Genomic DNA, 26,628 nt, shown 5'->3' with positions numbered 1-26,628 from the left:
CGACGATCCATCCATGAGGGCTGTTCGACCAGTGTGGACGCGTCCTGGAGTTCGGATCGGATCCTGAGTGGAGGCTGCAGCGTGGACTCGGCTTCCCGTAGATGGCGGAGGAGCTTAGGGCGCTTCAGCACCGCGGGGTGGACAGCACCCTGGAGGCAGCCGCGGAAGCCTGCAGCCGAGGTCGCTGCCCGGCTCCCCAGACCCCAGACTACTTCCGCGGTCTTTACACTGGAATAGAGGCGGAGGGACAGTCCCAACGGGGCCAAGCTTCGGGGCCAGGACCTCACCGCCCACAGGCTGTGCGGAGCGTGGGCCTGCGCTCGGGGGATCGTGCCGAGCTTTGAGTCAGAGATGAGGGGGAGGGAGCTACGGGGGAAGGCTGGCGATTCACGGTCAGGAGATCGAACCTTGGTCACGCGCCTGGAGCCTCCTTGGAATTCCGGTGTAGACACTGTCGCGCCTGCTAGTTGCAACCGACCCTCAGGGCGCAGCCGGCCCAGACTTGCAGCCTCAACTGCAACCTCCCGCCCCAGGTTAAAAGGCAACATATGACTTCTGGGTGGGTTAAAAAAAAAAAGGCAACATAACAACATCCCGAGGGGCAATGGGGTACAGACGGACTGTTCCAGGGCAGCGGGGCAGAGCGGTCCCGCTGCGAAGCGCTATGGCAGCAATGACACCGTGGAGCGTTTACAGGAAACCCGTAGTAATTAAGTGAAATTAAGATTCCAGGGCGTTTTACACGCGGTTGTTTCAGAGCCTTTCAGCAGCCGAGGAAGGTGGGCCCGAGCATCAGCTGTCATCCACGAAGGCTCTCAGATGGCAGCCGACCCCTCCACATCGCACAGCCCAGGGGATCTGCTGCTCGTCCTCGGCACCTGCTGCCTCGCGGGAGCCCGTCACCTGCAGGACAGAGGGCTTCCCTGCAGCCGCGCGGTTCGCTGTGCCTCCGGCATCAGTCCTGGGCTCCCCAGTCCCAGTCCAAGAGCGGCCTCGGACTGAAGGGGCGTAGACGGGCTGGAGACTCGTGGGGATGGTGTCGGCAATTACGGACCTGGGAGGGCGAGCACACCTGGCGCAGGGACCTTGACCAGGTGGGACCACCTGATCCATTCGGAATGTGGGTGGGGCTCTGGTTTAGGGACTTGTCTATAAATAACGCCCCATCCCTTGAGCTGGCGTTCAAGGCTTATCACCACTGTTCCACTTATTCAGAGCCGGCCCATTTCACAGGCAGTTCTCGGGAGCCGGCCGGGTTCCACCTTTTGGCTGTTTGGCTGTTTCAGCTTCCTGAATTTCTGATCTGGCCTACCCACAGCAGCCTTCTGGAGGAGACTGGCGGGACACAAGGCGAGCCCTTGGTACTTAGGAATGTCCACAAGTCAGGGTCTGCATAGCTGCTGTCTTGACCTCAGCCAGCCAAACGCCCTGCTGGGGAGGAAGGAGAGGAATTTCTGGTGACTGGGGAGAGCCCAGGTCAGGGACCTGGGGCCAGGGACCTACACTGTGGAGGGAGCCACACCTTGTCCTCTGGGTAACCAGAAAGAGCTGTACTCACTGCACAAAACAGTGACAGGCATTTCTCTCCTGAACTCCCAGGAAGCCCTCCTCAGACCAGAACTTAGTCCCCACTGCCAGCAGCTGCTCAAAATATAGTTTCTTGGCCAGGCACTGTGACTCATGCCTGCAATCCCAATATTTTAAGAGGCCAAGGCAGGAGGATGGCTTGAGCCCAGAAGTTCCAGACCAGCCTGAGCAAGATGGTGAGACCTTATCGCTCCAAAAAAAAAAAAAAAAAAAAAAAAAAAACGGCCAGGCCTGGTGGTTCCTGCCTGTAGTCTCAGCTACTCGAGAAGCTGAGGCAGGAGAATCACTTGAGCCCAGGAGTTTGAGGCTGCAGTGAGCTATGATCGTGCCACTGTGCTCCAGCCTGGATGACAGAGAAATATCCCGTCTCTATAAAAAATTATATACAATATTATATATATATATGTGTGTATATGTATATGTACACATACACATATATAAAATACATTACATATAATCTCAGCAGGAGGGGTGGCTGAAAGAAGGCCTGGGTAGGTTGTGTAAAGAATGAGTTCACAGCCGGGCACAGTGGCTCAAGCCTGTAATCCCAGCACTTTGGGAGGCCGAGGCGGGTGGATCACAAGGTCAAGAGATCGAGACCATCCTGGTCAACAAGGTGAAACCCCGTCTCTACTAAAAATACAAAAAATTAGCTGGGCATGGTGGTGCATGCCTGTAATCCCAAGCTACTAAGGAGGCTGAGGCAGGAGAACTGCCTGAACCCAGGAGGTGGAGGTTGCGGTGAGCCGAGATCGCGCCATTGCACTCCAGCCTGGGCAACAAGAGTGAAACTCCGTCTCAAAAAAAAAAAAATGAGTTCACTGGACTGCCCTGCAAAACTCTACCTGTGGAACCCAGAGCCAAGGCCTTGCCACTTCCTCCCCACTGGGCAGAGCACAAGTGGCAAGTAGACCAAGGATAAATGCTACGGTGACATGAGGGTGTCCAGCCTGCTAAAATTTGGTCATTGCAGATGTCACACTGGCCTGGGAGCAGCAGGGCTTGGAAAACAGCTGCTGCCACCTGTCCACCCTGATGGTCCCAGACATAGGGTAAGCAGTAAATGATTCAGGGCAGGACTCCACAGCTGATGGTTTGGTTGGGCACAGCAGATTCAGTTTTTTCTTTTCTTTTCTTTTCTTTTTATTTGAGGTGAAGTCTTGCTCTGTCACCAGGCTGGAGTGCAGTGGCATAATCTCGGCTCACTGTAACCTCCGCTTCCCAGGTTCAAGCCATTCTCCTGCCTCAGCCTCCCGAGTAGCTGGGTCTACAGGCACGCGCCACCAGGCCTGACTAATGTTTTGTATTTTTAGTAGAGATTGGGTTTCATTGTGTTAGCCAGGATGGTCTCGATCTCCTGACTTTGTGATCCACCCGCCTCGGCCTCCCAAAGTGCTGGGATTACAGGTGTGAGCCACCGCACCCAGACTCATTTTTTAAAATACAGTCTTAGCCGGGCACGGTGGCTCAGGCCTGTAATCCCAGCACTTTGGGAGGCTGAGGTGGATGGATCACCTGAGGTCAGGAGTTCGAGACCAGCCTGACCAATATGGTGAAATCCCATCTTAAATAAATGAATGCCAGGCGCGGTGGCTCAAGCCTGTAATCCCAGCACTTTGGGAGGCCGAGGCGGGTGGATCACGAGGTCAAGAGATGGAGACCATCCTGGTCAACATGGTGAAACCCCGTCTCTACTAAAAATACAAAACATTAGCTGGGCATGGTGGCGTGTGCCTGTAGTCCCAGCTACTCAGGAGGCTGAGGCAGGAGAATTGCCTGAACCCAGGAGGCGGAGGTTGCGGTGATCCGAGATCGCGCCATTGCACTCCAGCCTGGGTAACAAGAGTGAAACTCCGCCTCAGAAAAAAATAAATAAATAAAATAAATGAGCAAATAAATAAAATATAGAGTTTTGCTCTGTCACCAGGTTAGAGTGCAGTGGTGTGATCTTGGCTCACTGCAACCTCCACCTCCCGGGTTCAAGTGATTCTGCGGCCTAAGCTTCCTGAGTAGGTGGGACTACAGCTTATGCCACCATGCCCAGCTAATTTTTTGTGTTTTTAGTAGAGATGGGGTTTTACCATGTTGGCCAGGCTGGTCTCGAACTCCTGGTTTCAAGTGATCCGCCTGCCTAGACCTCCCAAAGTGCTGGGATTACAGGTGTGAGCCACCAGGCCTGGCCTAGCAGATTCGATTTTTAACAGTCTTCCTTCTTTGTCCCACCTTGTAACCCTCTTGATTTTGTCTGTTTATCTGGCAGGGCCTGCTGTGCTCCTTGGGGATGTGACCAGAGCTCTGAAGCACAGGCTCCCCAAGTGTGCTCTTCCCTTGCCCCTCGAGTGTGGCATCCTCCCTCAGCTTGTATGTCTGGGCTTCATGTTCTGAGGCAGGAAACTGGATGTTGCTGAGGTACAGCTGCTCAGCTGGGACCACAGGAGGCAGAAGCAGAAGGTGAGAAACAGGAGAGGACATAAAGTGGGCACCTTCTCATCAAGGACTGGAGCCTAGCCTGGGAGGCCTCTTTCCTGCTGAATATGATCACAATAGCAGAATAACAGTAGCTCCTAATTCTTGCCCATTTACTGTACATCTCTGACAGGCATGCTGCAAGTAATTTATATGCATCATTTCATTTAATCCTTTCAGCAATCTGTGAGGTACGTGCTGTGATGATGTTCATGACACACACGGGGCTGGTAGAAGTTAAATTACCTAGACCACACTGTCAGAAAAAGTTAGGATTCCAATACAGCCTATCTGACTTCAGATGCCTCTCAGATATGTTCCTGGTCTTGCAGGGGTTTTTCTTGGTGGTGCTTCAAAGCCTCATGGAGCAGGACCTCTCTGATGACCTCAAGGCAAAACTCTGCAAAAGAACCCCAGCAGGGTATGAGGCTGGAGGGCCTGTGGGGGCTGGGGGAGGGTGTAGAGGGTGTTTGGGTGCATTCTGGATGAACCAGAGTGCCAAGAGGAACTCCCCCAAACTTGCAAGGTCCTCTCAGGGTTGGACAGCCAGGAGAAGGTGGCTTCCTCAAGAAAAGAGGTACTGCTGGAGCCTGTCTGGACTCACTCCTTTCAGATCTGTGGGTAGATGACAGCCAGTGGCTGAGCTGGGCGTTCAAGAGGAGCCCAGGAACATGCAGGCCTACAAGTCTGTCTCCATCCTGTTTGCTGGTGAGAGCAGCTTGATGAGAGTACAGCTCCCCGCTGGTGACCTGAGAGTCTGGTGGAAGTGACATAGCTCATAACTGGGGTGGCAAGGACCATGCCTATTTCTCATAGGGGACCCAGCACCAGCGCAGTGCCAGATACGCAGTGCACCATATGTATTTGTGGATAAACAATCCCCATTTTTCTTTTTCTTATGCCTCAGTTTCCCCAGTGATGATGTCCTGGACTGAAGATCCTGGCTGGAGTGCATGTTACTGCCGACAGAGCTTCAGAACACCAGGCAGGGCAAGACCAGTGACATCAGGCTGAGATTCAATGGCACCGATCCTGGATTTGCAGGGCCAGGATAAACAGACTGTAGAGACCGTTTTGTCTCATTCCTTCTTTTATAGGCAGAACACAGACCCCGAGAAAAGAGATAACTTGTCCCAACCTACCCACTGAAGGAGGAGGAGGGCCAGGGATAAAGAGTGTGCTTCTAGAATATTTATTTATTTATTTATTTATTTATTTATTTATTGAGACATAGTTTAACTCTTGTTGCCCCCAGGCTAGAGTGCAGTGGCGCAATCTGAACTCACTGCAACCTCCGCCTACCGGGTTCAAGCGATTCTCCAGCCTCAGCTTCCAGAGTAGCTGAGATTACAGGCACCCGCCACCGTACCCAGCTATTTTTTTTTTTTTTTTTTAGTAGAGACGGGGGTTATACCATGTTGACCAGGCTGGTCTCGAACTCCTGATCTCTGGCAATCCTCCCGCCTTGGCCTCCCAAAGTGCTGGAATTACAGGCGTGAGCTATCGCGCCCTGCCGTGTGCTTCTAGAATCTTAGCTCTTCGGGGTCAACCTCTCCTTCCACGCCAAGGAAACGGGATCTTCCTGCAACCCCCGAGACAACCGCTGAACGGTCACCCAATTTAGCGTTGGGGCCCGGACGTTCCCTCGATCGAATGTACGATGCTCGACTTCTAGGTCTTGAGTACAACGCAGGATAAATCGATTGGTCATCCCTGCCGGTCGCTGCCGAGCGCTGATTGGCTTGGGCTTGGGAAGTGCGGAAACGGCCGGCGCGGGGGGCGTGCCTGGCGCAGGGAGTCCCGCGGCGCCGAGCTGCCCGAGGGTGCCGGGCGCTGCCGCTGCGCGGGCGCCGGTGCGAGCGAGGCTCTCTCGAAGAAACCCAAACGCGTCGCGGGGCCGCCGTGCGCCCCGGGGAGCACTGGAGGCGGGACCGGGGCTAAGAACTCCCACAGTCTTCACTCCGCGTTGTCGAGGACGCATTTGAAATCGTTCCCCGACCTGGCCGTTCCTCCGAGGCCCTCCCCAGGCGCCCAGACTCTGTGCAGGCCGTTGCTAAAACTCCTCGTGAGTCTTGACCACCCCTTCAGTCTCCGTTGTGAAGCGGCGCTTTTCAACCCCTGCGCGTTTTCAGAAGTCCATCGCAAGCGGTGAGAATTCGGTGGGTCCCCAGCACCCCGTGCAGCGGCTCCTGGCCTCAGTGCTGCCCTCTCTCGGCGGGGAGGGGTTGGGTGTTTTGGTAGCGGGCGTTGATCTGATCTCCAGCGTTCCTGCACCTGAGTTCCCACTCCACCCAAACCCCTTACCCTCTGCACCAGTGTTCCAGCCACAGTGCTGGCTTGGGTGGGGGTGCGTGCGGCGATGACGCCAAAATTGGAGGTCCCTCGTTTCTGAGAGCGTCTCTTTTAGAGCAGTGCAAACCTGAAACCCCTCCTGCCAAGAAACAATTTCAGCTCCTCCTGGATTAAAGCCTTTGAGAAACAAAGCTGAGGTAGGTAACTCCATTTTTTTTTGTTTTTTGTTTTTTGTTTTTTTGAGACGGAGTTTTGCTCTTGTGACCCAGGCTGGAGTGCAATGGCGCGATCTCGGCTCACCGCAACCTCCGCCTCCTGGGTTCAGGCAATTCTCCTGCCTCAGCCTCCCGAGTAGCTGGGATTACAGGCACGCACCACCACACCCAGCTAATTTTTAGTATTTTTAGTAGAGACGGGGTTTCACCATGTTGACCAGGATGGTCTCGATCTCTCGACTTCGTGATCCACCCGCCTCGGCCTCCCAAAGTGCCGGGATTACAGGCTTGAGCCACCGCGCCCGGCCTAATCTTTGTATTTTTAATAGAGACAGGGTTTCACCATGTTGGCCAGGATGGTCTGGTCTCTTGACCTCATGATCCACCCACCTCAGTCCCCCAAAGTGCTAGGATTATAGGCACGAGCCACCGAGCCTGGCCAAAAATAACCTAATTTTAAAATGAGCAAAGGATCTAAATAGACACATCTTTATTTATTTTTTAATTTTTTAATTTTTTTTTTTTTTTTTTTTTTTTTTTTTTTTTTTTTCGAGACGGAGTTTCGCTCTTGTTACCCAGGCTGGAGTGCAATGGCGCGATCTTGGCTCACCGCAACCTCCGCCTCCTGGGTTCAGGCAATTCTCCTGCCTCAGCCTCCTGAGTAGCTGGGATTACAGGCACGCACCACCATGCCCAGCTAATGTTTTGTATTTTTAGTAGACACGGGGTTTCACCATGTTGACCAGGATGGTCTCGATCTCTCGACCTCGTGATCCACCCGCCTCAGCCTCCCAAAGTGCTGGGATTACAAGCTTGAGCCACCGTGCCCGGCCTAATTTTTTGTATTTTTAGTAGAGACGGGGTTTCACCATGTTGGCCAGGATGGTCTCAATCTCTCGACCTCGTGATCCACCCGCCTCGGCCTCCCAAAGTGCTGGGATTACAGGTGTGAGCCACCGCGCCTGGCTTATTTTTTAATTTATTTATTTTTGAGATGGAGTCTTGCTCTGTTGCCCAGGCTGGAGCACAGTGGCGTGGTCTCTGTTCACTGCAACCTCCACCTCCTGGGTTTAAGCAATTCTCCTGCCTCAGCCTCCTGAGTAGCTGGGTTTACAAGCATGCACGCACCACCATGCCTAGTGAATTTTCTATTTTTTCTTTTCTTTTCTTTTTCTTTTTTTTTTTTTTTTTTGAGACGGAGTTTTGCTCTTGTTACCCAGGCTGGAGTGCAATGGCGCGATCTCGGCTCACCGCAACCTCCGCCTCCTGGGTTCAGGCAATTCTCCTGCCTCAGCCTCCTGAGTAGCTTGGATTACAGGCATATGCCACCATGCCCAGCTACTTTTTTGTATTTTTAGTAGAGACGGGGTTTCACCATGTTGACCAGGATGGTCTCGATCTCTTGACCTTGTGATCCACCCGCCTCGGCCTCCCAAAGTGCTGGGATTACAGGCTTGTGCCACCGCGCCCGGCCCCGATGTTTTGTATTTTTAGTAGAGACAGGGTTTCACCATGTTGACCAGGATGGTCTCGATCTCTTGATCTTGTGATCCACCCGCATCAGCCTCCCAAAGTGCTGGGATTACAGGCGTGAGCCACCGCGCCCGGCCCTGGTGACATTTCTTTAAAGAAGATAAACAAAGAGCTAATAAATGCATGAAAAAGTGTTCAACATCACTAATCATTAGGGGAATGTGAATCAAAACCACAGTGAGATACTATGTCACACCCATTAGCATGGCTATTAAGAAAAACAAAGAAAGAGAGAACATAATAAGTGTTAGTGAGGATGTGGAGACTTCGGAAGCCTCATACACTGCTGTTGGGAATGTGAAATCGTGTGGCCACTGCGGAAAACAGCCTGGCAGTTTATCAGCATGGAACTACCATGTAACCCAGCAATTCCACTTCTATGTATATACCCAAGAAAAGCAAAAACATGGCCAGGTGCAGTGGCTCACACCTGTAATCCCAGCACCTTGGGAGGCCAAGGAGGGTGTATCACCTCAGGTCAGGAGTTCAAGACCACCCTGGCCAACATGGTGAAACCCCAGCTCCACTAAAAATATAAAAAATTAGCCGAGCATGGTGGCAAGCACCTGTGATCCCAGGTACTCAGGAGGCTGAAGCAGGACAATCACATGTACCCCGGAGGTGGAAGTTGCAGTGAGTTGAGATGGCACCATTGCACTCCAGCTTGGCAACGGAGTGAGACTCTGTCTCAAAAAAAAAAAAAAAAAAGTTCATACCACTACTTGTACATGAATGTTTATAGCGGCACTTTTCATAAGAGCCAAAAAGTGGATGTAGTTCAAATGTTCATCAACTGATGAGTGGATAAACAGAACATGGAGGGCTGGGCGTGGTGGCTTACGGTAATCCCAGCACTTTAGGAGTCCCAGGTGGGTGGATCACTTAAGGTCAGGAGCTCAAGACCAACCTGGCCAACATGGCAAAACCAGGTCTCTACTAAAATTACAAAAATTAGCTGGGCTTGGTGGTGGGCACCTGTAATCCCAGCTACTCAGGAGGCTGAGGCAGGAGGATTGCTTGAACCCGGGAGGTAGAGATTGCAGCCAAGATCACACCACTGCACACTAGCCTGGGGGATAGAATGAGATTCTGTCTTAAAAAAAAGAAAAACCAGAATATGGATTCTCCAACAGAACGTTTTTTGAGTCCAAATGCCAGCAGACCATTATAGAACCGAGAAGAGCCTGTGTACCAGTTTGAAGGTCATCCTGCAGGGCATGTTCTCTTACTTGGGTGAGCATCAACCTTTTGTTCTATTCAGATCCTCAACTGATTGGAAGAGGCCCATTCACATTAGGGAGGGCAGTCTGTGTTACTCGGTTTACCACAGAAAGATAAACTGCATGTCCTCACTTCTCTGTGGGAGCTAAAAATTAAAACAGTGGAATTCATGGAGATAGTAGAAGGATGATTACTGAAGGCTGGGAAGGGTAGTGGCAGGTAGGGGTGGGGAAGGGGAGATGGTTAATGTCACACATGTCACTCGCATAAAGAGACTACCAGACAGGCTTTGTGTGGGCAACTGTTTATTTTGTGCTTGGGTGCAAGCAGGCCAAGTCCGAGAAAGGGGTTAGACAAAGCGGGTAGGAGAGGGGATTGGTTATATAGTTGGGGCAAATGGTCAGCTAAAGGTGGTAATCTATCTTGGGGAGAGGAGGGGTGTCACGAGATGCATGATCACAAAGTAGGAGTCATTTATTACGAACAGGCATGATCATAAGGGTGGGGAGTATCAATTACAGTCAGAGGGGAGGGTGCAGTAGATTACGTAGTTACAGGGATAGGGGTCTTGAGAAACCCAGTGTCCGGGGGGAATTTTTTCACGTCTGAACAGGAATAATGGATGCAGGTTTCGGCAATTAGTTGAGGTAGGAACAAGTTGCTTTACTTCTTTCCATGGCCACCTGGTTGCTTGTGGTTGCTTTCGACTTTCTGGTTCCTGGAGACCATCCAGAGGTGTACATGCAGGTCACCAAGGCTAAAATGGCCAGGCCTGAACTTGGAGGCCTAACAGTTAATGGGTAAAAAAAAAAAAAAAGGTTAACTTAATCTCATCCAAAACACCCTCCCAGAAATACTCAGTAATGTTAGACCAAGTATTTGTTTAGTTGTGGCCCAGTCAAATTAACACATAAAACTGATCAAGTATTGATACATGCTGTAACGTGTATGAAACTTGAAAATGTTATGCGAAGTGAAATTAGACCACATGTGTCACAAAGATTGCATTTTACATGAAATGTGCAGAAGAAATAAATATAGAGACAAAGCAGACAAGTGGCTACCAAGGGTGAGGGGGAGAGAGGAGGATTAGGAAGTAATTACTTAGAGGGGTAGGTTTTCTTCTTGGGGTGAAATGTTGCTAAATGGACAGAAATGTTCTAAATTCGCTTGGTGGACCACATCAAGTTCAAAAGCTTTTGCACAGCAAAGGAAACAACAAAGTGAAGAGACCCACAGAATGAGAGAAAATATTTGCAAACAACCCATCTGACAAGGGATTAATAACCAGACTATATAAGGAGCTCAAACAACTCCATAGGAAAAAATTGAATAATCTGATTTAAAAATGGGCAAAAGATCTGAATAGACATTTCTCAAAAGAAGATACACATTCTACACCGAAAAAAAAAAAAGACGACGACATACAAATGGCAAACAGGGCCGGGTGCCGTGGCTCATGACTAGAATCCCAGCACTTTGGGAGGCTGAGGAGCGTGGATCACTTGAGGTCTGAAGTTTGAGACCAGCCTGGCCAACATAGTGAAACCCTGTCTCTGCTAAAAATAAACAAATAAATAAATTTAAAAAAATTAGCCAGGTTTGGTGGTGGGCTCCTGTAACCCCACCTACTCTGGAGTCTGAGTCAAGAGAATTGCTTGAACCCAGGCAGTGGAGGTCGCAGTGAGCCAAGATTGTGCCACTGCACTCCAGCCTGGGTGACAGAGCAAGACCGTGTCTTAAAAAAAAAAAAAAAAAAGTCGGCCGGGCGCGGTGGCTCAAGCCTGTAATCCCAGCACTTTGGGAGGCCGAGGCGGGTGGATCACAAGGTCGAGAGATCGAGACCAACCTGGTCAACATGGTGAAACCCCGTCTCTACTAAAAATACAAACAATTAGCTGGGCATGGTGGCGCGTGCCTATAATCCCAGCTACTCAGGAGGCTGAGGCAGGAGAATTGCCTGAACCCAGGAGGCGGAGGTTGCGGTGAGCCGAGATCGCGCCATTGCACTCCAGCCTGGGTAACAAGAGCGAAACTCCGTCTCAAAAAAAAAAAAAAAAAAAAGTCAAACAGACCTATAAAAAAGTGTTCAATATCATTAATCATCAGAGAAATGCAAATCAAAACTATAATGAGATGTCATCTCACCCCAGTTAAAATGTCTTCTGTTCACAGACAGGCAATAACACATGCTGGCGAGGACGTGGAGAAAAGGGAACCCTCATACACCATTGGTGGGAATGTAAGTTAATACAATCACTAGGGAGAACAGTTTGGAAGTTCCTCAAAAGACTAAAAATAGAGCTACCAAATGATCAAGGCATCCCACTGCTAGATATATACCCACAAGAAAGGAGATCAGTACATCTAGGAGATATCTGCACTCCTGTGTTTATTGCAGCACTATTCACAATAGCCCAGATTTAGAAGCAACCTCGGTGTCTATGAACAAATCAATGACTAGAGAAAATGTGGTAATATACACAATGGAGTACTATTCAGCCATAACAAAGAATGAGATCCTGTCATTTGAAGCAACATAGATGGAAATGGAGGTCATTATGTTAAGTGAAATAAGCCAGAAAGACAAACATCACATGTTCTCACTTATCTGTGGAGCTAAAAATTTTTTTTTTTTTTTTTTTTGAGACGGAGTTTCGCTCTTGTTACCCAGGCTGGAGTGCAATGGCATGATCTCGGCTCACCGCAACCTCCGCCTCCTGGGTTCAGGCAATTCTCCTGCCTCAGCCTCCTGAGTAGCTGGGATTACAGGCACGCGCCACCATGCCCAGCTAATGTTTTGTATTTTTAGTAGACACGGGGTTTCACCATGTTGACCAGGATGGTCTCGATCTCTCGACCTCGTGATCCACCCGCCTCGGCCTCCCAAAGTGCTGGGATTACAGGCTTGAGCCACCGCGCCCGGCCGGAGCTAAAAATTAAAACAAGTAAACTCATGGACATAAAGAGTAGAAGGATGATTATCAAAGGCTGAGAAAGAAAGTGGCAGAGCAGGGTGGGGAGAGGAGGATGGTTCTTGGGTACAAAAAAATAATCAGAACAGTTGAGACTTAGTATTTGCTAGCACAAAAAAGTGACTATAGTAAAAAATAAATGTTGATTTAAGAGTAAAAGAATATAATTGGATTGTTTGAAACACAAAGGATACATGTTTGGGGTGATAGATACCCTATTAACACTGATGTAATTATTATGCATAACTATCTCATATACCCCATCAATAAATATACTTCCTATGTACCCACAAAAATTAAAATAAATAAATATAACATGGTGAGGGTTGCACACTTCTGTGAATATAATTTTTTCAGTGTTTTAAACTTTCATTTCAGGTTCAGGGTACATGTGCATGTTTGTTATATAGATAAATTTTGTACGTTATGCAGGTTTGATGTACAGACTATTTCATCAGTCCGGTAAAAAGCATAGTACGTGATAGGTAGATTTTCTTTTCTTTTTTTTGAGACCGAGTCTCATTCTGTCACCCAGGCTGGAGTGCAGTGGCATGATCTCAGCTTACTGCAACCTCTGCCTCCTGGGTTCAAGTGATTCTCCTGCCTCAGCCTCCTGAGTAGCTGTGATTACAGGCATGCACCACAACATCTACCTAATTTTTTAATTTTTAGTAGAGATGGGTTTCATATTGGCCAGGCTGATCTCAAACTCCAGACCTCAAGTGATTCACCCACCTTGGCCTCACAGGCGTGAGCCACAGTGCCCTGCCGCTTTTTCTATCTTGACCCTCCTCCCTCTTTCCACCCTCAAGTAGGCCCTCCTGTCTGTTATTCCCTTCTTTGTGTCTGTGTGTACTCAATGTTTAGCTCCCACTTAGAAGTGAGAACACATAGCTGCCTATCACAGGATGCAGAAGACAAGGTCAGGTAGAGGCTGTGTTCCCAGTGAGAGGAAGGCAGCGGGAGGGAATGAAAAGAGCACTGGAAATGGGGTGGGAAGACCAAGGTTCGAGTCCCAGCCCTGCCCGCCCCTTGCAGGGCTACTTAGGTGAGAGTCCCTGCCCTTTCTGAGCTCCTTCCCTCCCTCCCTCCCTTCTCTCTCCCTTCCCTTCCCCTCCCCTCCTGTCACCTCTTCTTCCCTTCCTTCCTTGCTTCCCTCTCTCTTTGTTGGCCGGGCTGGAGTGCAGTAGCACGATCTCAGCTCACTGCAGCCTTGACCTTCTGGATTCAAGCCATCCTCTCACCTCAGCCTCCTGAGTAGCTGGAACTACAGGCATGTGCCACCACACCTGGCTAATTTTTGTGATGGTGCCAGACTTGACCTGCCAGAGGTCCAGGCCCAGCACACCAAAGTTAGCATAGGCATAGATACTGGGATCAGGGGAATACTCAGGATTGTCAATTTCCCCCGGGCTCTTTCATATCTGGGCCATTGCTGTCCTCATAATATAGCTGATAATTCATAGCTACTCATCATAGTTGTAATTTATTGAACCCTTACTCACAGCCTGCCCCTGAACCAGGGCCTTTATATAGCATCATCTCATTGAATCTGACAAGTAAAACTCAGCTTCGCTTCAAAGTAAACATCTGCCCTGCAGTTGATCCCACTGAGAGAGCAGAGGTAAAGCCAGCAGTGGAGTTAACAGAAACAATAGTTCTCCCAAGTATGGGGTACAGCTAGAAAGTGCCATAACCACCCCCTTCTTTGTGTTACTAGTGCTTTCTGAGATTTTTTTTTTCCATAAATCATAGAGTATCAGAAACATTGCTGCTCAGAAGTACATCAGGAAGAATGACGTATCCCACTCTTGTCTGGAGGTTAGAAGTCACTTGGACACAGAGTCCATTGAGCAGCCTTGATTCCTAACCAGGTGAGGAGCTTCAGATGTGTTCTAGGCGAGGCACAGTGGCTTGTGCCTGTAATCCCAGCAAGAGATGGGCGGATCGCTTGAGGTCAGGAGTTCAAAACCAGCCTGGCCAACATGATGAAACCCTGTCGCTACTAAAAATACAAAAATTGCTGGGCGCAGTAGCTCACACCTGTAATCCCAGCACTTTGGGAAGCTGAGGTGGGTGAATCACTTGAGGTCAGGCATTCTAGACCAGCCTGACTGATGTGGTGAAACCCTGTCTCTACTAAAAATACAAAATTAGCTGGGCATGGTGGCGCATGCCTGTAATCCCAGCTACTCCGGAGGCTGAGGCAGGAGAATTGCTTGCACCTGGAAGGCAAATGTTGCAGCGAGCTGAGATCATGCCATTGCACTCCAGCGTGGGGCAAGAAAAGTAAAACTCTATCTCAAAAAAAAAAAAAAAAAAAAAAAAAAAAAAAGCAGGGCATGGTGGCACACATCTGTAATCCCAGCTACTCAGGAGGCTGAGGCATGAGAATCGCTTGGATTCGGGAGGTGGAGGTTGCAGTGAGCTGAGATCGCACTCCAGCCTGGGCGACACAGTGAGACTCCATGTCAAAAAAAAAAAAAAAAAAAAAGTCTTCTGGGCACCACATCCCATGTTTATGTCGTTTTCAAGGAAAAGCTTACGGAGAAGCGTTTTCTGGAGTAGCCTGCGTGCTGCTCACCAGCATCCCTCTCATATCTGTTCCCATGGAGGCAGGGGCAATGCCGAGGCCTGGCTGGGGGGAGGACAGAGGCTCCCAGGGTGGCGTGGGTTTCTGGTGGCAGCACCAGGGCTGCTGCAGGAGCATGTAGTATGTGCCAGGTGGCATTGGCACAGCTTGTCACTTGGCCTCCCAAATCAGAGGAGACTGGCTGCCTGGGCTTCACTCATCCCCTGGCACTTCACTCTCATCATGAACTGGTTTGTGCCCGTGAACTCGACCTGCCGTCATCGATGCATGAGTTGAGCTCCTTCCTTTTGCCAGCCCCAGGCGAGGCATCTGAGGTGGGACGGTGAGGCAGGGCAGTGATCAGTGCATCTCCCAGGCTTTCTGGAGCTCTCAGACCTCCCGCTCCTGTTCGGGTTGGCTGCCTCTCGTTCCTGCTATGACATTGTCATGCATGAATATTTCTACCCCTTCATTTGTGGGGTCCCCAGGCCCTCCACTTCTACCCCAGGACTTCCCGTTTTTCTGAGTCCCAAAGGTTATTCATTTTAGTTCATTTGTTTGTGAAGCACATTCTTTGGAATGACTTTGTAGAAGTAAATGGACGGTAAAAAGTTTTCAGACCTTGAACATCAAATGATATATTTTTTTCTACTCTTACATTTGATCAATATTTTAACTAGATATATACTTCTGTATGGAGATAATTTTCCCTCCAATGTTTGAAGTTTACTTCTGTATTCTTCCAGTGTTGCTGTGATGATTTCTAGTCCCTACAGGGTGGACTTCTTTTTTTTCCCCCAGAAGTTTTAGGATCTTCTGTTTATCCCATAGGCATTTTTCTTTTTCTTTTTTTTTTTGAGGCAGAGTTTCGCTCTTGTTACCCAGGCTGGAGTGCAATGGCGCGATCTCGGCTCACCGCAACCTCCGCCTCCTGGGTTCAGGCAATTCTCCTGCCTCAGCCTCCTGAGTAGCTGGGATTACAGGCACGCGCCACCATGCCCAGCTAGTTTTTTCTATTTTTAGTAGAGACGGGGTTTCACTATGTTGACCAGGATGGTCTCGATCTCTCGACCTCGTGATCCACTCGCCTCGGCCTCCCAAAGTGCTGGGATTACAGACTTGAGACACCGCGCCCGGCCACAAATTAGTTCTAATAATTTCCTCCCTGTTGTTTTATCTTCCTAGAACTTCCGCTAATGTGAAGTTAATCAACTATTTTGTCCCCCTCCCCCCTCCTTCCTTCCCTCTCCCTTCCCCCCTTCCTTCCTTTTTTTCTTTTACTCCAAATCTCCTTCCCCCACCCCCTGCTAATTTCCTGGGAGATTTTTCTCAACTTTATCCTCCAATCCTATCGAATTTTTACTAAACAAGTTAAATTCTTTAAATTTTTTTTCTTAAGAGATGTGGTCTCAGTTATGGCCCAGGCTCGTCTCAAGAGATCTTCCTACTTCAGCCTTCAGAAGCTCTGGGGTTATAGGTATGAGCTAGTGCACCTGGCTAAACCGTTTACATTCAAAAAGCTCTTTCTTTTTCTTAGAATAGTTCTTTCTTTCCATCACATTGGTTTTGTTTTTGTTTCTTTGAGACAGTCTTGCTCTGTCACCCAGGCTGGAGTGCAGTGGCACAATCTCAGTTTACCGCAACCTCTGCCTCCTGGGTTCAAATGATTCTTGTGCCTCAGCCTCCTGAGTAGCTGGGATTACAGGCTTGCACCACCATGCCTGGCTGATTTTTATATTTTTGGTAGAGATTGAGTTTTACCGTGTTGATCAGGCTGGTCTCCAACTCTTGACCCCAAGTGATCCTCCTGCCTTGGCCTCCCAAAGTGCTGAGATCATAGGCATGAGCCACCACACCCAGCCTCAGAAAGGTTAACAATCTTTGACTGTCTCTTCCTGTTTGGGGATGAGGCATTACAAGGTGCTCAGAAGTTCCAGCAGAAGGGGCTGCTTCTAAGAGACACAGGACCAGAAAATACAGACTCAAAAGTAGGCCTTGGTGCCCCAGGGCTGCCCCTCATCCTCCCGTGGGCGTTTGCGTCTGTTCTCGGCTCAGAGAGAGCAGAAGGGAAAACAGGGACCACTCTGGGTGGTGTATGGAGGGTTGTAATTGCTCTGTGCGCTGCCCAGTGTGATGTTTCTCAGCCTCATCACAGGCCATCCAGGGGGTGGAATTCTTCTGGTTTATGTTGATGCTGAATTATTCTATTTGGCGGGAGCCTTGCCACCCTGGGCTTCAGGGAAACCGACTTCCAGGGCCCCCTGGATTTTTCCCATTTGACCAGGCTTGCTGGATGCATTTGGATTCACATTCTTCCCCAGCAACTGCTGTCACAGCTGTGGATTGGCAACTGCAATGAGAAGCTGAAGCAACACTTTGTGGCTGACGAATTGAGGGCCCAGCAGGTGTGGCTGGCAGACAAATCCGGACATCTGCACTTTCTCCAGGCTCCTGCCCCTCCCAGGGTGTGCCTAGCAGCCTCCTTTCCACATTGGATGCTGTTCATGTCTTTGCCATGGCTGTCAAGCCAGCCAAGGGGTAACATGTTGGTCCTTAGGCCACAGAAGCCCTCTTCTGTCCCTTCAGGGGGATTACTTTGTTAAGAGGCTCGAGTTGCTGCTTGTCAACTATCATAATAACCACAGCAGTCTGGCTCTGAACAAGGGAAACCCATTAGCATCAGTTCCTTGATGGATGACGTAGAGAGCAGAGGACAGGGAGGAGGATGTTGCTGAGAAGTTTGAAGAAGTTGGTCATTAGGAGCCTTAGTGATTGTCCTGTGCCTTCTGCCCCTCTGTCTCCCCTAATGTGTTCACTAATACCCACCTTATCTGTCTCTCAGGGTCACTTGTTTTTATCTATTGCCATGGGGGCCACAATGTGAGGCCCATGAGGGAGGGGGCCTAGCAGCACCATCTGTCTGACATCATCCAGGGTGCAGCAGGCACCCTAGATAAAGAAGGGGGCCAGCTACAAGAGTCAAAAGCAACATGATTCAGTATGCAGCATAATTATTTTAAGAATCCTAGCCGGGCGCGGTGGCTCAAGCCTGTAATCCCAGCACTTTGGGAGGCCGAGGCGGGTGGATCACGAGGTCGAGAGATCGAGACCATCCTGGTCAACATGGTGAAACCCCGTCTCTACTAAAAAAAATACAAAAAATTAGCTGGGCATGGTGGCGTGTGCCTGTAATCCCAGCTACTCAGGAGGCTGAGGCAGGAGAATTGCTTGAACCCAGGAGGCGGAGGTTGCGGTGAGCCGAGATCGCGCCATTGCACTCCAGCCTGGGTAACAAGAGCGAAACTCCGTCTCAAAAAAAAAAAAAAGAATCCTGATTTTGGGCTGGGTGCAGTGGCTCACGCCTGTAATCCCAGCATTTTGGGAAGTTGAGGCGGGTGGATCACCTGAGGTCAGGAGTTCGAGACCAGCCTGGCCAATATGGTGAAACCCCATCTCTACTAAAAATACAAAAATTAGCTGGGCGTGGTGCCTGTAATCCCAGCTACACGGGAGGCTGAAGCAGGAGAATTGCTTGAACCTGGGGAGTGGAGGCTGCAATGAGCTGAGATCATAGCACTGCACTCCAGCCTGTCAGAGAGAGAGAGAGAGAGAAAGGAAGAAGAAGGAGAAGGAGGAAGGAGGAAGGAGAATAAGAAGAAGGAAGGAAGGAAGAAAGGAGAGAGGGAGGGAGGGAAGGAAGGAAGGAGAGAAAGAAGAATCCTGATTCTGGGACAGCTCAACAACCCTGAGGCCACCACCCACTCTTCGCCATGGTATGAACTCAGCCCTGACACAGTGCCTGGTCCCCTGGGGCCCTGCTGACAGGGTCTAGCCAGAATGCTCTCCACTTGTCAGATTGGAGCTGCCTAGCAGTTGGTGTCAGACCTGAGTCCTTGAATACATTTGCCAAGACCAGAGACCAGGACATGACATTTGCAGCCACCAAATGAGTGCTGGCTGCTGCTTCTGCTCCCCTGGAACATCCTCTCAAAACCCTTTGCCTTGACTATTACCTCATCTCTCTCCTGGCCTGCACTGATCCTTGGCAGACTCTAAGGAGTCACCCGTGGGGGCCTGGAGTGAGCCAGGGCATGGTTCTGGGCACCAGCACTGCCATCTGGCTGCTCCTTCTGGTGTCCTGCTGGCCTCGCTTTGCTGGACTAGTGCCTGGCCCAATATCACTGCCGTCATAATCATGCTTAACTCAAGGGATATCATTTACTCCTTCAAGGGCAAGATTCTAGACCTGTCACTGTAGGGCCCTTCACTGGGGACACCTGGTCTTCCTTGCCTGCTTGGGCATTGAGAGTGGAGGGAGGAAGGGTTATGGGCATTCATGGAAGCTGTAGGGGGCATTCATAAAGAAGAATGAGAGGCATCTTCACTGCTGGCCACGTGTGGGACCAATTGCAGGGATTGTCTCTCTGCCTGTGGTCACCCCCGACCCCCAATAGGTAGCAGGGTCTGCTGTGCTTGGATGCCAGTGGGAAGAATGCCTTCTTGGAGACTGAGTGGAGCCTCCCCTGGGCTCACAGAAGGAGACGGGTCTGGAGCAGGCAGTGGAGCTGTCCAGAGTGAGCAGGTGTCTGCGGAATCCGGGATGTAGCGGGGGAGTGGAGCTCCACACTCTCCCAGCTTCCTGGCCCGGGACAAACATTGGCACTCTCTGGGCCTCTGGAATCTCGAACTTCCTCGGCGATTCCAGTTTGAGTCAGCTTTGCGAGCATCCAGATGAGTGATTAGCCGGTGTGGGCGCGGCCTGGAGCAGGCAGCTGGGGAGCGGCGGCTGCACGTGGAGGACGGGTGTGTACATGAGTTGTCTGAGTCAGGGCCGGGAGCACTTCAGCACCGCTGTCTGGATAGCGCCCTCGGGCAGGCGGGTGGCACCCTGGCTATGGGAAGTGCGCTCACCCACAAGGCCAGCATTTCTCACCGAGAGGACGCGGCGGGATTGTCCGAGTGGGCCCTGAGCCTGAGGTTCAGGCGGGTGGGGAAGGAACAAAGTGGCCGTCGGCCTTTAGAGACAGGCAATTTACTGCCTTAGGCGGGCAACGGCGCGAGGCCTGAGAACCCTGAACAGGGTGGGATGCCCTTTGGGGTCGGGATGAGGCGCTGGGCTTGCAGTAAAGCGTGGTGGAGTCTAGACGTAACGTCCAGAACCCGCCAAGGCTGGTGGCACCCCGCCTGGGGCACTCACCTTGGACCAGTTCACACCCAGGGCTAGAATTCAAAATCTCCTGGGCTGGGTCTCCCTGGCTCCAGGCCTCTCATCTTGGGCGCTACTCTTGACGCAGAGGCCACGTGGCAGGCCCCGGGTCTGCGCCCTGCTCAGCCTCCGCTCCCCTCCCCACCCTAGAACGTGGAGAGCCCCACCGCTTCCCACCGAAAACCAGCCTGCTCCCCGCGACCCGCTCCCCCGCGCAGCTCCATTACTATCAGATGAGCCTCGCCTTCTTTCCGCAGTGAGGATGGCCTGGGCACCTGCGCTAAGTGAGGCCCGTCCTGGCGAGGCCGGGTGACCTGGCGGTGGGGCCGATTAGAGTTAGCCAGGGCCGCGCAGGGACCTGCGGCGCCGCTGATGCAAACAAGGGCGAGAGCAACCCGGCTCCGTACAGGTGCTTCCTGGCTACTGCTTCAGCCGCCCTTTCTTCCTTTCCTTCCCTTCCGCGGGCAACAGACCCGTGTCTTTGGCAGCCTCTGTTTCCAGAGAGGCACTGGGCAGCTAAGGTGGTCAGAGCCTCCCTCTCCAGGAGTCAGCCCTGCGAGCTGCCGGAGGGTAGGTAGGGAGACTCAGAACCTTCTCAGGACTGGGAGGTGTCATCTACCTCAAACCCTCACATAGGAAGAGTGAGGGGGCTGGGCCTGGCTATCCTCTTAGGTCCTGACTGGGCAGCTTGCGATTCTAGGTCGGAAGGAGTCACCCCACTACCCAGCCAGCTCTACTTGAGTCCTGCCCAAGGAGACCCGTGCAATGGTGGCTGCAAGACAGGCTAGGGCACAGCGACAAGGAGGGATTCCAATACTCCTTGAAAGAGCCAGATCCCTGAGCTTCTCAACAAAACCAGGGGCCACCTCTGGCCTTCCCCCTTCCAAAAAGGAAGGCCGGAAAATGGTTAGAGGCAGATTGTCAGGAGAGGCCTGTGGAGTAGGCAGGGGACCAGAGCCAGGTCCTAGAAGTTGGGCAAGGGGATGTGGGAGCCAGTGCACACGACTGTGTACTAGGGGCTTTTGGCTCCTGTCCCCCGGCCCCAAGGATGTCATGATGGTTCGACCTCTCTTCCAGGACATTCTGTTACTAGGGCAGCAGCCATGCCTGTTAACCTGGTGAAGTCACTCCAGTCCTAGTACCCTGTGACATGACCCAGGAGGTGGTGACCATATGTGGTGAGTCGGGAAGCAGAGTGGATGATGAAGAGGACCACCACAGGCACCAAAACAGCACTCCCAACATAGGGAATGGGGCTCAGGGAAGCAAGGGGCTGTGGTCCTCAGCGATGTTTCTGTGCTCTCAGCTAGAGCTGCAGGAAGTTGTGGACAAATTCAACCAAGGGCTCTGAAACTCAGGTGAAAGAAATAGAGAAAGGACGGGAGGGAGGGAGACAGAGGCAGAGACAGGCAGAATTTCAAAAGATGCAGGCAAATCAGCCCTCTTTCTGCCCCCACTGAGCCTATGAGCCTGAGTCTGAGATGGGAGGTGAGACCCTGCTGGGTCTCCCGTCAATCTTAGTTTCTGTAGGTATTTCTCCAAACTATGGGTTTTTTGAGGGTTGGTTTAAAACATACTTTCTGGCTGGGCATGGTGGCTCATGCCTGTAATCCCACACTTTGGGAGGCTGAGGCAGGCAGATCACTTGAGCCCAAGAGTTGGAGACCAGCTTGGGCAACATGGTGAAATCCCATCTATACAAAAAATATAAAAAATTAGCTGGGCATGGTGGTGTACTCCTGTAGTCCCAGCTACTGGGGAGGCTGGGGTAGAAAGATGGCTTGAGCCCAGAGGGTGGAGGCTGCAGTGAGCCTAGTCTGGCTGATAGAGACTCTGTTTCAAAGAAACAACAAAACAAAAAACCACAGTGTAGTTTTTGACTTTCAGTGCTGACCGTAGAACTTAACTTTTATGAAACAACATAATATATTCCAAACCTTTATAGCAACTCTGATGGCAACTGCAGAGACAGGTCATTCTTCCCGGGCCTCTGTCCACTTCCATTATGGGATGTCTCCACTGAGGTTTGCCTGTATCATCTCTGAATTTGAGGCCTAAAGTGTGACCAGATTTAATCAAATCCTGCTTGGAAAATAGAGGCCCATTCAATGGTGATCTATTCTAGCTAAAGACTTTATGGGGGCATTTAAATTAGAATTTCTTTCTTTTTTTTCGTTTGTTTGTTTTTGAAACAGGGTTTCACTCTGACACCCAGGCTGGAGTGCAGTGGCACAATCATAGCTCACTGAAAGTGATCCTCCCCTGCCTCCCAGGCTCAAGCAATCCTCCCACCTCAGCCTCCTAAGTAGCTGGGATTACAGGTTCATGCCACCACACTGGCTAATTTTTATATATTTTTTGTAAAGGTGGAGTTTTGCCATGTTGCCCAGGCTGGTCTCCAACTCCTGGGCTCAAGTGATCCTCCCACTTTGGCCTCCCAAAGTTCTAGGATTATAGGCATGAGCCACTGTACCTGGACTAGAATCTTTTCGACTGTTGAAATGAATTACAAGATAATTGGCATTTTCAGTACATAGGACTAGCATTCCATTATGTATGTACTTTTTTTTTTAGATGGAGTCTTGCTCTGTCACCAGGCTGGAGTGCAATGCGCAACCTTGGCTCACTGCAACCTCTGCCTCCCAGGTTCAAGCAATTCTCCTGCCTCAGCCTCCTGAGCAGATGGGACTACAGGTGTGTGCCACCACACCCAGCTAATTTTTGCATTTTTAGTAGAGACAGGGTTTCACCATATTGTCCACAATGGTCTCAATCTCTTGCCTTAGTGATCTGCCTGCTTCGGCCTCCCAAAGTGCTGGGATTACAGGCATGAGCCACCATGCTCAGCCTTAGGTACTCTTTAAAGTTTTAAAATTATTGTATAATTTCCCCGTAAAGTTTTTAGATAACAATCTTACAAAAAAAGACTATGACAGTGGTATTAATTCCACTTACCAATGAGGAAACAAAGGCTTCAGGGAATAAAGAAATATGTCAAAGCTCCACAGCTAGAAAGTGTCAGAGGCAGACTGTGAACTCGGGTCTAACGCTAAGGCTGTGTTACACATGCAGGGAGTAGGGAGCATGAGAAGGGTGGAGGGGAGAGTGGATATGTAAACTCCAAAGGTGGACAGATGGTTCTAGCGAGGCAGGATATTTCCTTCACTCCTCCTCGGTACTTGCAACAAGAGTGCTTTGTTTACTCAGCCTGCAGCTCTCAACTTGTGGGAGGAAGTGCCTGAGTGAATGAGGCAGGGGATGGAGTACACAGTGTGGGAACCGGCTGGCTGCTTGGGCGCTGGCGGGAGCGAACTTCACTCACTCAGACCACTCCTTTCAGGAGAGGGCACACAGGCGAGTGGGTGCAGGAGGTGAAATGAGTGGTTTTGAATGCCAGCAGGAGCAAACCCTGCATGGGCCCCATGGCAGTGTCTAGGTGGGAGGGTGTCTGCAGCCCCTGAAGCCCCAGAGGGTGTGTTACAGTGCACTTTTAGCTCTTCTGTCCATTGATGGCTTAAGTATTAACAGCTCGGTGGATCCTCTGCCTTTTCACATGAGGCTGCTGCCTTCCGCCAGTGAGGGTAAAGGGCCCGTGTAACAGCCTTTTGTATCTGCACTTGTGGCTCCCAGGCGCTTGTCCAGCATCCAGGAAAAATGAAGTTGCATGAATGAATTGAAGGATGGTAAGTGCGAGGATTTTACTGCCGATTAAAGTGGCCCTGAGTGGCTCTCAGTGGGAATGGGAGCTGAAAAGGGGACAGGGGGTATAGGTGATCTTCCCCTGAAGTTCGGCCATCTCCAGCCGATTCTTCCCCAAAGTTATGCTGTCAAGCCATTTCTCTTAGACATTCAGCCCTGGTACCTGATGTCCAGCTCCTTCTCATTTCTGAGGGCTGAGTCTGGGGTCCTTTATAGGCACAGGATAAGGTGGGGCAAGGCAATGTGTAGTTTAGGAAAAGGCAACATTTGAGTGAGAAAACAGGAATAGAAGTTCTCACTTTGGGTCTTAGGCTTTTTGGCTGGAGTCTGGGTCAGGGCTTCACCAGGGACTTGCCACTGTCTGCGTAGAATTTCTCTGCCTCCTATAGCTATCATTTCCTCTCTCTGAAGAGGGACATCTAACTGCTATTAGGGTACAGACAATGACCGATCTTAGCTGCTTCCTGTTGACAGGGGGTGTTGTTTTGGGGAGAATGGCAGTCAGATTCCTCCCAGAGGTCTACCTAAGGGTCCCCAGCAAAAGGGAGCCGTCATCCAGGGCTCTGCTTGCCTGACCGTTTGGACTTTGATGGTCTCTGGGTGAGAAGAAACAAGTTTTTTTTTTTTTTTTTTTTTTTTTTTTTGAGACGGAGTTTCGCTCTTGTTACCCAGGCTGGAGTGCAATGGCGCGATCTCGGCTCACCGCAACCTCCGCCTCCTGGGTTCAGGCAATTCTCCTGCCTCAGCCTCCTGAGTAGCTGGGATTACAGGCACGCGCCACCACGCCCAGAGTTTTTTTTTTTTTTTTTGTATTTTTCGTAGAGACGGGGTTTCACCACGTTGATCAGGATGGTCTCGATCTCTTGACCTCGTGATCCACCCGCTTCGGCCTCCCAAAGTGCTGGGATTACAGGCGTGAGCCACCGCAACTGGCCCAATTTTTGTATTTTTAGTAGAGACGGGGTTTCACCTTGTTGAACAGGATAGTCTCGATCTCTTGACCTCGTGATCCACCCGCCTCGGCTTCCCAAAGTGCTGGGATTACAGGCATGAGCCACCATACCCAGCTGATCTGGCTAAAGTTAACTTACCAGATGCTTTGTGTGAGGGACCCCTAAGGTCTTTATTTTAGACAGTGAAAGAGCCAAGGGGGTACCATTGTTGGGCTGTATTTAGGACATCAGTTGACCTTGATCCAGCCTTGAAGCCATGATATAGAACGTTTCCAGCACCCTGAAAAATTTCCTCATACCACTTGGCCATCAACCCCTCCCATCTCCCCTGGCCTCTGTAACCATAGTTTTGCCTTTGCTACACCTTCATGTAAATATTAGACAATATGTAGTCTTTAGTGGGTAGCTTCTTTCACTTAGCATAAAGCTTTGGATTAATCCATGATTTTGCTTATATCAGTAGTTTGTTTCTTTAGGTTGCTAAGAGGTATTCCATTCTATAAATCTGCCGTAAAATGTTTATCTACTTATCAGTTGATGGACAAATGGGTTATTTCTTTTTCTTTTCTTTCTTTTTTTTTTTTTGCGATTATAACTAAAGCTGATATAATCTTTTGCAGAGAAGACTTTGTATGAATATACATTTTCATTTCTCTTAGCTAAAAATCTAGGACAGCGTTTGCCGGGTTGGATAATAAGTACATTTTAACTTTATTTAAAAAAAAGCAAGCTGTCTCCAAAGTGGTTGAATCATTTTGCATTCCCAGCAGCAATCTATGACATATCCAGTTGGTCTGCCCGTTTGTCAGCACTTGGTATTGTCGGTCTTTTTACTATTCGTCATTCTAGTAGATGTGCGGTGGTGCTGTATTGTGTGTTTAACTTGCATTTCTCTAATGGCTGTTTATGCTAAGTATCTATTGATGTGTTTATTTGCCATCTGTATATATTCTTTCGTTGTAAAAGTTACTTATCTAATACGTCTTTTGCACACATTTTTTCTTGTCTGTGGCTTTTTTCCATTTCTTTTTTTTTCTGAGATGGAGTCTTGCTCTGTCATCCAGGCTGGAGTGCAGTGATGCAATCTCGGCTCACTGCAATCTCCACCTCCCAGGTTTAAGCAATTCTTCTGCCTCAGCCTCCCAAATAGCTGGTATTACAGGCACCCACCACTATACCCGGCTAATATTGTATTTTTAGTAAAGATGAGGTTTCACCATATTGGTTAGGCTGGTCTCAAACTCCTGACCTTGTGATCTGCCTGCCTCGACCTCCCAAAGTGCTGAGATTACAGGCATGAGCCACCACACTTTTTTCCTTTTCTTAACAGTGTCTTTGGAGAACAGGAGTTTGGTGTTTGGGTTTGTTTTTTTTTTTTAGATAAAGTTCAACTTACTAGTTATTATTATTTTTTTAATGATTTGTGAGTTTTACGTCTAACCTAAGAGATATTTGCCTGACTCAAGGTCGCAAAGATGTTCTCTCATTTTGTTCTAGAAATTTTATAGTTTTAGTTTTTATATTTAGGTCTATGAGCCATTTCAAGTTATTATTTGCATATGGAAGTTCTTTTCTTTTTCTTTTTCTTTTCTTTTTTTTTAGGGATTGGGTCTTGCTCTGTTGCCCAAGCTGGAGTGAGTGGTGCAGCTATAGTTCATTGTAAACTTAAACTCCTGGGATCAAGCCATCCTCCTGCCTCAGCCTCCCAAGTATCTGGGACTGTAGATGTGCACCACCGTGCCTGGCTATGAAGTCCAATTTTTCAGTCAATTTTTCTTTTTTTTTTTTTTTTTTGAGACGGAGTTTCGCTCTTGTTACCCAGGCTGGAGTGCAATGGTGCGATCTCGGCTCACCGCAACCTCCGCCTCCTGGGTTCAGGCAATTCTCCTGCCTCAGCCTCCTGAGTAGC

At 49.8% G+C, this 26,628-nt stretch overlaps 2 protein-coding genes across 3 annotated transcripts in view; both read left to right on the top strand.

Annotated features, from left to right (window-relative positions):
* Positions 1-1,118: 1,118 nt before the first annotated feature.
* On the top strand, positions 1,119-26,503 carry LOC104651571 (uncharacterized). The gene is made up of 5 exons (XM_074389097.1): positions 1,119-1,350; positions 3,848-3,948; positions 5,729-6,201; positions 11,490-11,556; positions 14,045-26,503. The coding sequence occupies exons 1-5, from the start codon at positions 1,119-1,121 to the stop codon at positions 14,150-14,152; spliced, it is 981 nt and encodes a 326-aa protein (XP_074245198.1). The 3' UTR covers positions 14,153-26,503.
* The window catches only part of ZNHIT3 (zinc finger HIT-type containing 3), a 35,909-nt gene continuing 15,478 nt past the window's right edge, over positions 6,198-26,628 (top strand). For both annotated transcript variants that reach the window (XM_010339694.3, XM_074388067.1), the window contains exon 1: positions 6,198-6,542. The gene's annotated coding sequence lies outside the window, so the exon portion shown is untranslated. The remainder of the gene's footprint in view (positions 6,543-26,628) is intronic.

This window comes from Saimiri boliviensis, chromosome 17 (genome assembly GCF_048565385.1).
Source record: "Saimiri boliviensis isolate mSaiBol1 chromosome 17, mSaiBol1.pri, whole genome shotgun sequence".
Taxonomy (NCBI): Eukaryota; Metazoa; Chordata; class Mammalia; order Primates; family Cebidae; genus Saimiri; species Saimiri boliviensis.
This window is presented reverse-complemented; position numbering and strand designations above follow the sequence as displayed.

Bases quoted from the DNA above. Each gene is read 5' to 3' on its own strand.
- LOC104651571 (XM_074389097.1), top strand. From the start codon at position 1,119: ATGTGGGTGGGGCTCTGGTTTAGGGACTTGTCTATAAATAACGCCCCA. The intron at 6,202-11,489 runs GTGAGAATTCGG...TTCTGTTCACAG, and splicing joins TCAGAAGTCCATCGCAAGCG to ACAGGCAATAACACATGCTG. The intron at 11,557-14,044 runs GTAAGTTAATAC...CATAAATCATAG, and splicing joins CATACACCATTGGTGGGAAT to AGTATCAGAAACATTGCTGC.